The 12,172-nt window shown below is 38.0% G+C and overlaps 1 protein-coding gene across 1 annotated transcript; it reads right to left on the minus strand.

Annotated features, from left to right (window-relative positions):
* Positions 1-4,775: 4,775 nt before the first annotated feature.
* On the minus strand, positions 4,776-7,459 carry LOC139134950 (cytochrome P450 2U1-like). The gene is made up of 3 exons (XM_070702058.1): positions 7,132-7,459; positions 5,651-6,628; positions 4,776-5,110 (listed from the first exon to the last, which is right to left on the minus strand). Exons 1-3 carry the CDS (start codon positions 7,337-7,339, stop codon positions 4,932-4,934), a joined length of 1,365 nt encoding a protein of 454 aa, XP_070558159.1. The 5' UTR covers positions 7,340-7,459; the 3' UTR covers positions 4,776-4,931.
* Positions 7,460-12,172: the final 4,713 nt, after the last annotated feature.

Genomic DNA, 12,172 nt, shown 5'->3' on the forward strand with positions numbered 1-12,172 from the left:
ATACATAAAACGGCCAAACATAACATAATATACACTTACAATATACACAAGTACCGTACAAAAAAATTCAAACAACTAAGATATGAACGATTTGCGGAGCTGCTTTCTCTTATTACATGTCACCAATTGTGTCTGCTGTCGAATTAATCTTCCCTGCACAGACCTTTGTTCCTGCCAAGGCAGCGATAACTGTGGCAACCCTTTTACTCATGACAATGCTGGTGAAGAAGAGGATGATGAATTCCTACAATTACTAGATTTACTGGAAATGACATCAATGATTTGGATCATGAATCATGCCATTACTTTGACTGTAGCTTACTCTGACACATTGTTTCAGCTACAAAGCTACATTTCAACAACTACAATAGTGTCTTTCGTGTAGATCTTTTTGTTGCATTGATACTTAAATTAATTTTTTTAAATACCATTATTAAAAAGAGGAAATATTTATTTCGACAGAAATATGGAAATATTTCCGTAAATTAATTTAAATATCACTTTTGATATCACTTTTGTGTTTTACATGCAAATACCATCACCACAGACCATATATCACTCGATAGTGTAAAAGTGTGTTTAGAATAGTTAACAATGAATTTTCTAATTTCATATCTCATTTCTGCAAATTGCTTACCAGTGTAATTTATGGACATAAAGGGGTACGGCCTTCCTTAATAGCTCCACATTGTCAATTTTCTTCAAGTAGATATAATAAGCTTTCAAATGACGTATGATGTGGCTGTATGATAGGACTCTATGTGTTAACATTTTTAAAATATTGTTATTCTAAAGGGGAAAATATTTTTTCCATATAAATATGAAAATATTTCAGTGAAATCCATTTCAATATCTCTTTGAATATTCATTTTGTATTCTACATGTAACTACCTTTCATTTGATATATCACTCGATAGTTTAAACGTATGTTTAGAAAAGTTAACTATAAATTTATAATACTATATCGCATTTATGCAAATTGGGTATGTGTGTTTATTATGCAAATTAGGGGGTTATGACCCGATTTGGTAGCTCCAAATTGTCAATTTTCGTGAAGTAGAGACAATAAGCTTTCAAATGACGTATGGTGTGGCTGTGTGTTGTTACTGTATGTGTTAAAATTTTTAAAATATTGTTATTCAATAGGGGAAAATATTGTTTTCCATATAAACATGAAAATATTTCAGTATAATCAATTTCAATATCTCTTTGATTATCCATTTCGTGTTTTACATGGAAAGACCTTTCATTTGATGTATCACTCGATAGTTTAAACGTATCGTTAGAGAAGTTAACAATAAATTTCAAATATTATATTGCATTTATGCAAATTGGGCACCCTTGTTAATTATGCAAATTAGGAGGTTATGGCCCTACTTGGCAGCTCCACATCGTCAATTTTCTTCAAGTAGAGATAATAAGCTTTCAAATGACGTATGATGTGGCCGTATGTAAGGTGGGTACATTAAACTCCTAAAATAAGGCCCTTTTTGTGGATTCGCCCCGCTCGCCTAAAATCTCTTCCACACAATTAGACACAAGTCCAATCTCATTAATTTAACCGATGTTATGGAAATTTAGCAAATGTGACTAACTGGTGTGATGCTAACAAACTGACCATAAACTCCACAAAAACGAACTTCACAATTATAAAAAGTAGAGAAAAAAACCTGTCATGTAATGGGTCCCTCGTTTTGAAGGATCAAATAATCGATAAAGTTGATTGTGCGTCATTTGTAGGGGTAATTGTGGACAGTAATCTCTCTTGGAAACACCATATTACACATGTACGAACGAAAATTAGCAAACTGACAGGTGTGTTTTTGAAACTACGCCATACTGTGCCACAGTCTACCCTTGTACTATTATATAATGCCTTTGTCCTTCCTCACATTATTTATGGTCTAGAGGTATGGGGAAACACATGTCCCACATACTTGAATGACATTTTTTAATTCAAAAGAAGCTAGTCCGCATCATGACCTTTAGTACTTGGACAGCACACTCGCACCACTTTTCAAGAAACTAGGTTTACTTGACATTTTCAAACAACATAAATTACAACTCGCACTTTTCGTACACGATGCTTTGAATTTTAGGCTACCAGATACCTTTTTAGACTTTTTTACCCCTATCACACATGTGTACAGTACAAGGCAAAATGTTCGGAAAGACTTAGCCATACCAAAAGTCAGACACAAAGCAGGTCAATTTACAGTTAAGTATGCTGCAACGAAGTTGTGGAACAGCATCCCTTGCAGTATAAGAGACATAAAAAATAGACATCAATTTAAACGGCAATATAAAATGTATCTCCAGTCATCAAATTAGCCATTGTTTTCATGTTCATTCTAATCTAACTTTATCTTCGGTGATAGTTTTTTTCTTTTTCTCTCGAAAATTGTGATGTTATTTCCAGGTTATTTTTCTTTCTCTTCTGTTACCAATTGATATCTTTATTTGTAACGATCATACCTGAAGCAGAATTCTTTTGGTAATTTTATATTAATATAATTTGATTTATTTGTAATGATTACGTTTCTGTATTACATTTAATTTAATGTATTGAGTATAGTGAACAGTTTTGCCCAGAATATTATTAAGAATATATTTGTTTTCTTTTGTATAAGGAGATGGACTTGACTAGTTGCTAGACAACTATTTCCTTTCTCCTTTTCCCCTTTTCTCAATGTTTTGTCACAAAGTGTTGTTTGTATTTGTTTTGCTTTTGATTCTGGGAATAAATATATATATGGTAAACTCGAAATCTCTGACATAGTGGAAAGCATATAAACAAGAATTAAAATTCTGTGTGCGAAAAACAAGAGTATTCATTAGTTGGTGTGAAAGCCCATTCACTATGTTAACCATGTCCAACATGATGTCCCACTATGAAAGCATCCAGCAGGATGATCTGAGAGATAATGCACAGATGTAAACCAAGTCTTACATCAGGACTTGGTCTGATCGACAAGTTGCCCTGTTTCTTAACTTACAGGTAGAACATTTTGAATTTTGAATCAGGGCTTACATTAAACCTCACTCTGACCTAACTTGACTCTGAGATAGTTAGAAAATTATAAACCATGTCTCACAAGCCAACTCTGACTTTGAAAAAATGGTGTCCAAATTAATATCTTAGGGACGGTGCCGTGTCTTCCATCAGACCCCATTCTGACTGTGCAAGAAAGATCTCTCTTTGCTTGATTTTGAGGTGCTTCACAATAATGACCGATCCGATGCCTTACACCAAGTCAAACTCTCACTGTTCTGGTCACTAGACTGGTCCCCTAGCCAACAATGGAGACAGTGCGCAGTTTTGAGCCTCGTCTTTATCAGGTCAAACCGTGAACAAAAATGTTCTTCCATAGTTGCGCTCTAAAATCGTGCCAACCATGCCAAACAGCAAGACAAATGACAGTCTGACCAAAACAAATTCCTCAAGCTGATCTTAGTGACAATGCATTTGCATTCCCTGTCTATTAAAAAAATATCGAGACCAAGGCTGACAGTGACAAAAAGTGTCTTTGGCTATATGAGTGACGGTGTTCAATTTTCGGCTGTGGTTTTTATATTAATTAAGGTCAACTCCGACTGTGAATTTTAGTTATTATTCGGCTTGATTTTGAAATAATGCACAATTTAGAGCCATGCCTTGTATAGAGAACATGTAATACGTCGTTGGTATGTAAATGGTAACAATATGTACAGCGCCATCACTAGTGCTTTGATGTATTTTTTTAGTCTGGTATCTGGTCCACCCATGCCAACACTTTAAAAAATAAATTCATTCCAGCACAAAGTGGCAAATAAAGCAAATCTACACACTGCAATTGTGAATGTCTCGAGTGATTGAACAAAATTACAAGGCAACCTTCAAGTCTTACAAGGCTTGAAACTTTGCGATAAAATCCTCAAGTTTATAAATGGAATGGTTTCAATTGTAGCGACCTCTATTGGTGCTTTTACACTGTGGCAAGGGCTGTATGGTATCTAACGGGTGTTTGGAATCTGTGTGTCACAAGAACTTTTCAAGGGAGAATAGTCCAGTCATTCGACCTTTCTTCTAGTCACTGTTAGCCGAACAGATACATTCGTCGTGCGTCAATATACGACAGGCACATACGGGATGTACATGGAATTGAGTGGGCTTCAGATTGTTTCTGACCAGAAAATGCTACGAAGGTATGGCGACAGTCCAATGACAGAGCTCAGTCCCTCCACCAAGATGGAGGGACTGTGGACAGAATAATCCAACAGCAATTATCGTTTTGTTTTCCATTTCAAGATATGATTTTATTGAGAAAGTCACTATTTACAGAAAGATTACATCATTTCACGGCAAGGCAATTTCAGAAAACTTCTAAATAAGCATTCTAATGTGGGTTTCAGACAAAAAAAATTGTCAATTTCTGTTCATTGTTACTCAATACACAGCGAATTCTTAATGTCTCTTTCTTTCCATGTTTCTTAATCTTTTTAAAAGCCTGATACTATCGTTTTTGTAATGATATTATTATTTTATCTGCGAAAGTATCCGTAGATAAATATATTAGTCACAGGCAAGGAATTGTAAGGGATCAATTAATCGGCAAAACATGAAAATGCGCTTCTATTTACATATTATTTTTGCTTTTCCTCCATTGATTGATTATTGTTCTTGTAAATGTGAATCATTCAAACTTTTGAGCATGATGACTGGTAACTCGTTATCAATGATGCAATGTTTATTTTAATTGTTTACAATAGAACAGTTTTGTGCACTTTGTATGGGGACAGTAACACCAATTGTATCAAGAATTTGGTTTAAAACTTGGACCTATACGTAAACTTATCGAGCAGTCCTGTTTAAACAATACAGACGATCTTTTTATTTAAATCACACCATGGCAAATATTTCAAACGACTTTACCGCCGTATATCAAGCCATCTTATCGTGGAAGGCAGCAAATTTGGAAGGGTTCTGGAGTGTAGGTGATGCCCAAGGTACCGTCCCAGCACAACGGGGCAGCGCCCTCTGGCAGCTCAAATCGGAAACGTTGCATTAAGAAAGTAAAGAAGAGGAAGAGCTCCATTCTGGCTAGTTGCTCGCCCGCACACTTTCGATGACCTGTGAATGGTTTTGGGGGAAAACACGAAAAAATTAGTGAAATTCACATCAGTTAGTTACACATATAGAAACGACGATAAGAAAGAATTACTGCGAAAGTGCCTAGAAGTATTAAAGGTCTGTCAGACTGATAGAATCTGTTGACTGTTCTGTTATTAAGTTGCGGGAAGTACAAGAATATTTTTAACTTTTGACGATATTTTCATGATTTTATAATTAAAAAACACATATATGTCTTTTAGTTCTTCTCGATGGAATAAGATGGATGACAAAGTATTATCCTTTTACACCCGATGCGTGTGTGTAATGTAAGCAAAGATATTTAAATGAGGATTATATCCAGCTTTTGATGTAGGATATCACTCACACATAGTAGTGAGGATTGGCAATTTGAACAATGCATTTAGTCATGATTTCGGGAGCAGACAAAAACTATACTGTACTGATAGAACAAAAATAGTTGAAATTGGTTGAAAAGTTACACTGAGGTATTGTCCTTTCAATTTCCCGAATGACAGAGGGAAGGTTTTGCGCACTTACCGGTGCCAAATGGCATGAATGCGTCCCTCACTCCAAGCTTTCCATCAGGGTCGATGAATCGTGCTGGGTCGTACTTTTGTGGATTCTCCCAGCAAGTTGGATCCATGTGAACGGAGTGCAGGTTTGGCAAGATATACACATGGGCGGGGATGTCATAGTCACCGAGTTTGCCATCTTTAACGGCAGAGTGGGGCAATGCCAGTGGAGCAGGGGCGACCATTCGCATCGCTTCCCAAACAGCGGCCTGCGTGTAGGGCAAACTGTCGCGATCTTTGATGGTGGCCGGACGACTGCGACCAATCACTTCGTCGATTTCGTTGTGGACTTTCTTCTGGATTTCAGGGTGGCTGACCATGAACATCAGAGTCCATCGCAAAGTGGTGTTGGTAGTATCGGCACCCGCGCGGAAAAACTCGCTGACCAAATGGGTAATGGTGTCCATGTCGTTCTCCTCGAGTTCGTCAAATATGGATGGCAGACCCAGTTTCTGTTTGCGCGATGACTCGTTCAGGAGGGCCTCGGTGAAGTCATTGGGATCGTCGATTTCGGCGTTGCTCTTGCGTTCCACTATCTGCTCGGTGATGAACTTGTTCTGATTGGCGTAGGCCGTCTTCAAGTACTTGACGCTTCCGTACGGGACGTGCCACAGGAATGGGATATAGTTCGCCGACAGGTTGTGGTTGAGCTTGGAGACAAACTCGGCCGTCAAGTCCAACAATTTGTGAAATGCGTTGTCCGCATACTCCCACCGACTGCCGAACAAAATGTTGCACATGACGTTTGTAACGGCGCACTGTAGTTCATGGTGACAGTTGACTGGCTTCCCCTTGGTAGCTTCCATGGCCTGACAAAGAACCTCCGCCTCTTCCAGGATTTTCTCTTCCAGTGAGCGCTTGCCGACACCAAAGTTACGGAAGTGAGTCAGCATAAAGGTTCTATGCTTCTTCCAGACACGGTCGTATGTTCTGGTTCCAAGACCTTTCAGGGAATAACAAAAGTCAAACGTTGATGCACAGTGTACAGAGTACGCTATTAAGTACGCAATTTCTCTCACGTAGTAATCTTTGAGCATAAAATCTTGAATATTTCAGTAAAATTTTGAGAAATTGCGATGCTATAGGGCCTGGATATCTTTGTTTTTGTAAGTTAGGTCAGTACTAGAAACAATCGGAGACCACTGAATTTTATGTAAAAGTATAGTGACTTCTAGTTACCAGTGTTTTGCGTAATAATTGATCTACATAATCGTCGAACAGTTTGTCAACTGGATACTGATAACAAATTGATGTAAAAACTCAAAATATATTGAGCATCAAATCTTGAATATTTCAGTAAAAGTTTGAGAAATTGCGATGCTATAGGGCCTAGATTGCTTGTTTTTGTAAGTTATGTCAGAGCTGAAACAACCTGTAAGATTTCGAATAATTACACTCGTGTTTATCCAACGTCTGAGAAAATGTCTTCGGACATCCCGTACTTACCTCCACCATCTTTCATTCTTCTGAATATCCAAAGTTCGGGTCGACCAGAGAAGAACTGAGCCTTGTCAACGAGCGCTTCTTTCACAGCTTGGTATCCGTTGAGAACAACCACCGTCTGTGATCCTACCTTCATGCTGAAGATCTTGCCGAACTTCTCTGACATCTCCAAGAACTGTCTCTGCGGCTGGGTGCCTATTTTGAACAGCATGCCGACAATGGGCCAGCCTTTCGGACCCGGCGGTAGGTTGTACTTCTTCTTGCCGTGGAGTTTCGGGCGAAGATAGAACCACGCCACCACCGCCAGGGCGAAGGTGAGCAGCAGAGCAGTTACCGACGACGAAAATCGAGCAAGCCCTAACATAACACTGATGTGAACTTAAAAAAGACGAAACACTAAAAAGCCGTTCCAAAAAGAACCAATAATCGCATACAGAAGGAAGGCGATACATTTGTAAGCGTCAGACTTCACAAAAGCTACAATAGCTCGAACTCAGATTCACATGAACCTACACAAACACAACAAGACCAACCTGTAGACATTCTAGCTGCACTACTTGAAGAACAAACGTAAGTGGAACAACATACTAACACATAAAAACAATCAACACGTCTCACCAATCAGAATGAATTTTAAGCGACTGATGAAGTACTGTTTTCGAAACGTAGCGCCAAAGGATCGCAGTGTCACATTAGTCTCTCCGCTCCAGTGCGGATTAACACAAGAAACGTAGATTACAGGTACGTCTCGCCATGGCTAATCAACATTTTACATAAAACAGCCAAACATGATATACACTTATATTATCCACAATATCATACACAAAACGCAAACAACCAAAATATGAACGATGTATGGAGTTGCTTTCCCTTTACTACCTATCTACTAGGATGACTTGAGTTAATCTAACACTGGCTAGGTCAATGGCACATTCTGAAGAGCACACAAGAAAGGGTAGGCAAATTGTGAGCACAGTGACCGTTTTTTTTTCAAAATTACAATACATGTATGACTTAGATGCTACTTAAAAGAGTTCTATGAAGTCGACAATACTTGAAGGTTAAATTTAATAGTTGGCAAATTAGGTAAAGTAATTCCATTTAGTCACACTTCTTTTCTTTAAACTAGAGTCTTTACTGTTCAAAGTTTGTATTTTTTGTACGATGAGAATTTTAAACTTTCATTCACAGCATCAACTTGCAATGAATGGTTTTATATATTGCTTTTAGGTGATTTTGGTGAAAAACAATGACTTTTCATCGTACATTTGTAAAAAGTCAAGCATAGTGACCCATCTTTTTTCTTTAGTATTTGATTATTCCAGTATGCCAGAATTAAAAAATCCGTGATAAATCAGAAACCCAGTCAAGTCATTGTAAAGTATCGATAAGCTTACTAGATGATAGTATGGATAGTATCGATATTGATAATGTATCGCATTATGTAAAGAGTTCTAAATACTAGACTCTAAGATCGATATTTTCTAGCATCGATACTAGACGATACATATCCGCTATCGTATAAATGGGCAATGTCGCCCTCCCCTCGCACTAGGTGATAGGCTGGCGCGCAGATCATCTGGTGAAGCCAGTCTACTGTAGGTGGAAGTGACCGTACGAGTCGTTCTCCAAACCACAGAGTAACATAGACAGAGTGGCAACACTTGCATGCCTTTTGTTCCATGGTCGTCTCGGTAGACTATTGGCTTTTCATATTAAAATGAGCTTCAAAGGTGTTAAACTTTTTGGAGGCTTTGTTTGTGGTTGATAATTACACGAGATTATGCGAAACATACGACGAGATGGCATCGTACTGCCAGTCGCGTAGCAACCATAGTTACTTTGTGAGCTCTCAGGCCAGAAACACTGCTTCACGCCAATCAAAACATAACACGCCAGCAGTTTCATAAACATGTCCTTTCTTGACGCACGTGTAAAAGACGGTATGACTGACCGTAAACCATTGAGTAAAACCAGACAGTATCGATAAAAGACTTTCAAATTGGGTTCAAACACACTCATTATATATTCATAAAAATATGAGAGGAATTTTTAAAACGGTTAAACCCACTTTCCTGAAGCTCAAAACACTCCCGTTTTTGCCAGCACATCAATGCCGATCAGCACCACACGACAACAACAACACAAACTTTGTCGAACATACTTTCGCTTAACAATTGGTAAAAATCCGAAAATTACCGAAGGGTGCATGGTCGGCACTCTTCGGAAAAGAGAGCCAAGAGCTTCGTGAGGCGAGGCAACATGGATTGCTTACGTAACCGCTTCACGCCTTAAACAATAGCTGTTGCCACTCTGTGTATGTTACTCTGTGTCCAAACCGATATCCCTCGATCACATGACCTGGCCAAAGCCATATCCGCAAAGTAGATTAAAACAGTTAATACGAATAGCGTACAATTAATGATTCAATAAGGTGAAAATATTTATTTAAAAGTCAAGACCAAAATATTCTAAGCGACTGGTGGGCTATTCTACTCGTTGCGTGTGCAAATAACCTTTTGACCAGAGCGCCATCTTTACTTCGAAGGTTACGTGAACAATACAAATGGTCGTTTTGGAATACAAGCATAGGTTTTACCGAAAGGAATGACAGTTTTATATTTACAAACACAAAGCTTGTTTATGTTATTTCATTAATATACGAAAATATATTTAGAATAAAAATTCCACATTTTTAAAGAGAAACGTGAGTTGGACAAGCACAAACAGGTTTGAGAGGTGACCAATACGAATGGCCGCTTTGGAATACGAGCATAGGCTCTGCAACATAAATGAAGTTTGTGCAACAATAAAAATAGGTTTGTACAAAACGAAAACATTTTTGGACAAAAAGAAAATGTTTTGTACGTATGAAGAAAATAGGTTTTACAAAAAGAAAATGTTTTTACGAAAAGAAAATGTTTTTATTTAAACAAAAAGATGTTTTTACAAAATAGGTTTTTGCACACAGAAAATGTTTTTTACAAAAAAGATTTTTTACAAAAAAGAAAATTGGTTTTGGACACAAAGAAAAATAGGTTTTTACGCAAAGAAAATTGATTTTACTTAAAGAAAATGGATTTTTACAAAACGAAAATAGGTTTTTGCAAATTAAAGAAAATGTTTTGTATATAAAGAAAATAGTTTTTTCTAGAATATTTCAACGTTTGGCTTGCCATAGATATCGCCTGATAGTTAATGTACTTTCGGTTTTCAGGTGTCTGCATTTCAAACACTATCGTACTGTGAAATGACCTCCAGAAGCGATATTCACAAAATCTATTCCTTGACATAAAATTGGACGAAAATTACTAACATTGTTCAATTAGATAAGGCCGTGAGACGGAAATGTTAACTTCAGAAAGCAGGTCATACTACTAACAACTTTCTCCCGATAATGCAATCAACTGTCATAAGCAATGTCAATTTTCTTTGGTCAAATTTTAATTATTTTTAGGGAGAAACACTGCATGAAGAAACCATTATTCTTAAATACGTCCATAAAATACTCGATCTCAAACTTACTGGGCGAAATTAAACGAAAATTTGGAGAGCTCCACCTACCTGAACCGTCGCCAAATCAGTCTGATGTTGCTCTGAAGCGCACTCCAGGACTTGTCGGCAACGATGGAATTTGGCATAAGCATGTGTGAAACTTATCAAAATTACCTTGAAATGTCGGCATCTCGGCCGCATTTCCAAAAAGACATTTTATACATTTTAACCTGACAAGGGCATGGCTACATCTTGGATCAGATTCTAGGTTGAGGTCGCCAAAATATACACTTGGGGAATAGCTCCCCCCTTCTCACAATTAAACCCCACTTAGTGTCTTATAAATATGATGGATTACAGACCATCTGTAGGTAAATATGATCTGAACTTGCCAGACCATGACGCTGAGACCAGACTTTGCGTCCACTCCTTGACAATTTATCAAGGGCCAAACCTTTAATGTCAAATGCAATACGTAGTGAATATAACTGTATGATTGAGCTTTGGAAACTCACTCCTCACTGCTCCAAGTTGCGCTGCACTCCTCCCTGCGAGCCTGCTGTGTGTGCTGAAAGCCGGGACTCTACGGTGTCAAGACTGTGGTCCCACCATTGAGCAGAGTGACTGAACTACGAGAGAAGCACTGGGTGTGCATACATTTGACCAGTTGTACCTGAACAGAGACAATCTCGACATCCTACGGAATTACCGTACAGGGCTTGAATTGCGGGACCTCTGGTGCTAGGACAAACAACTGTGCACATGTGCTACGGGAAAGGACTTGAAACGGGATCTGTGTGAAGCATAGAGAAACATAGATGTCAATGTTTCTCTGTGGTTGAAGTTACCGGATCAAGGAATTGTATGCTCAACTGGACAGTGAACACGGCAGACGGACGCTTACTTAACCCGGGCAACTGTAGAGCTCATAGACTGTACTACACGTTACTCCCCTACCCCCTTTTTACGCACAGGAATCTGATAAATTTTCTTATTATTGTAACTTAATATTTCTTTTATATTTAATTAGAATAAATAGAGAATTACTATATTTTCTGTGTGTGTCTGGATTACTGTTGCATAGACAACAGCTGGTAACATTGATCACATTAAAGGCATACAGTCACCTGTAATCTAAATATACCCATATATGGTCAAAGGGGCGTCCTTGGTATTCAAAATGCCCGTGTGAGGGCGCTGTTTTTAAAAGCGGCCACCCGCTTAAAATTTGTGATTGGTAAGATTTTCTCTTTCCATGGTAACTGTGGCAAAATTCGAACAGGTGACAGTATACCTTTAAGAGTTCTGTCTCCCCACTTACCCACGGCCAGTCATAAACCAAGGCCTTCCAAATTAATTAACTCGTCCCAAAAACAAATAAAATGAGATCATTACAAATTGGTGGCAGCGGTGGGATGATTATTGATTGATTACTCAATTTTGATAAGTTTCATACATGCTTAGCAAAAACGGAAAAATCATATATCTGCACCCGCACTGTATATTGAAGTATCTTTTTACATGATACTATCCTTGAACTTTGACATTA

The sequence above is a fragment of the Ptychodera flava genome, chromosome 6, assembly GCF_041260155.1.
Source record: "Ptychodera flava strain L36383 chromosome 6, AS_Pfla_20210202, whole genome shotgun sequence".
In the NCBI taxonomy this organism is placed as follows: Eukaryota; Metazoa; Hemichordata; class Enteropneusta; family Ptychoderidae; genus Ptychodera; species Ptychodera flava.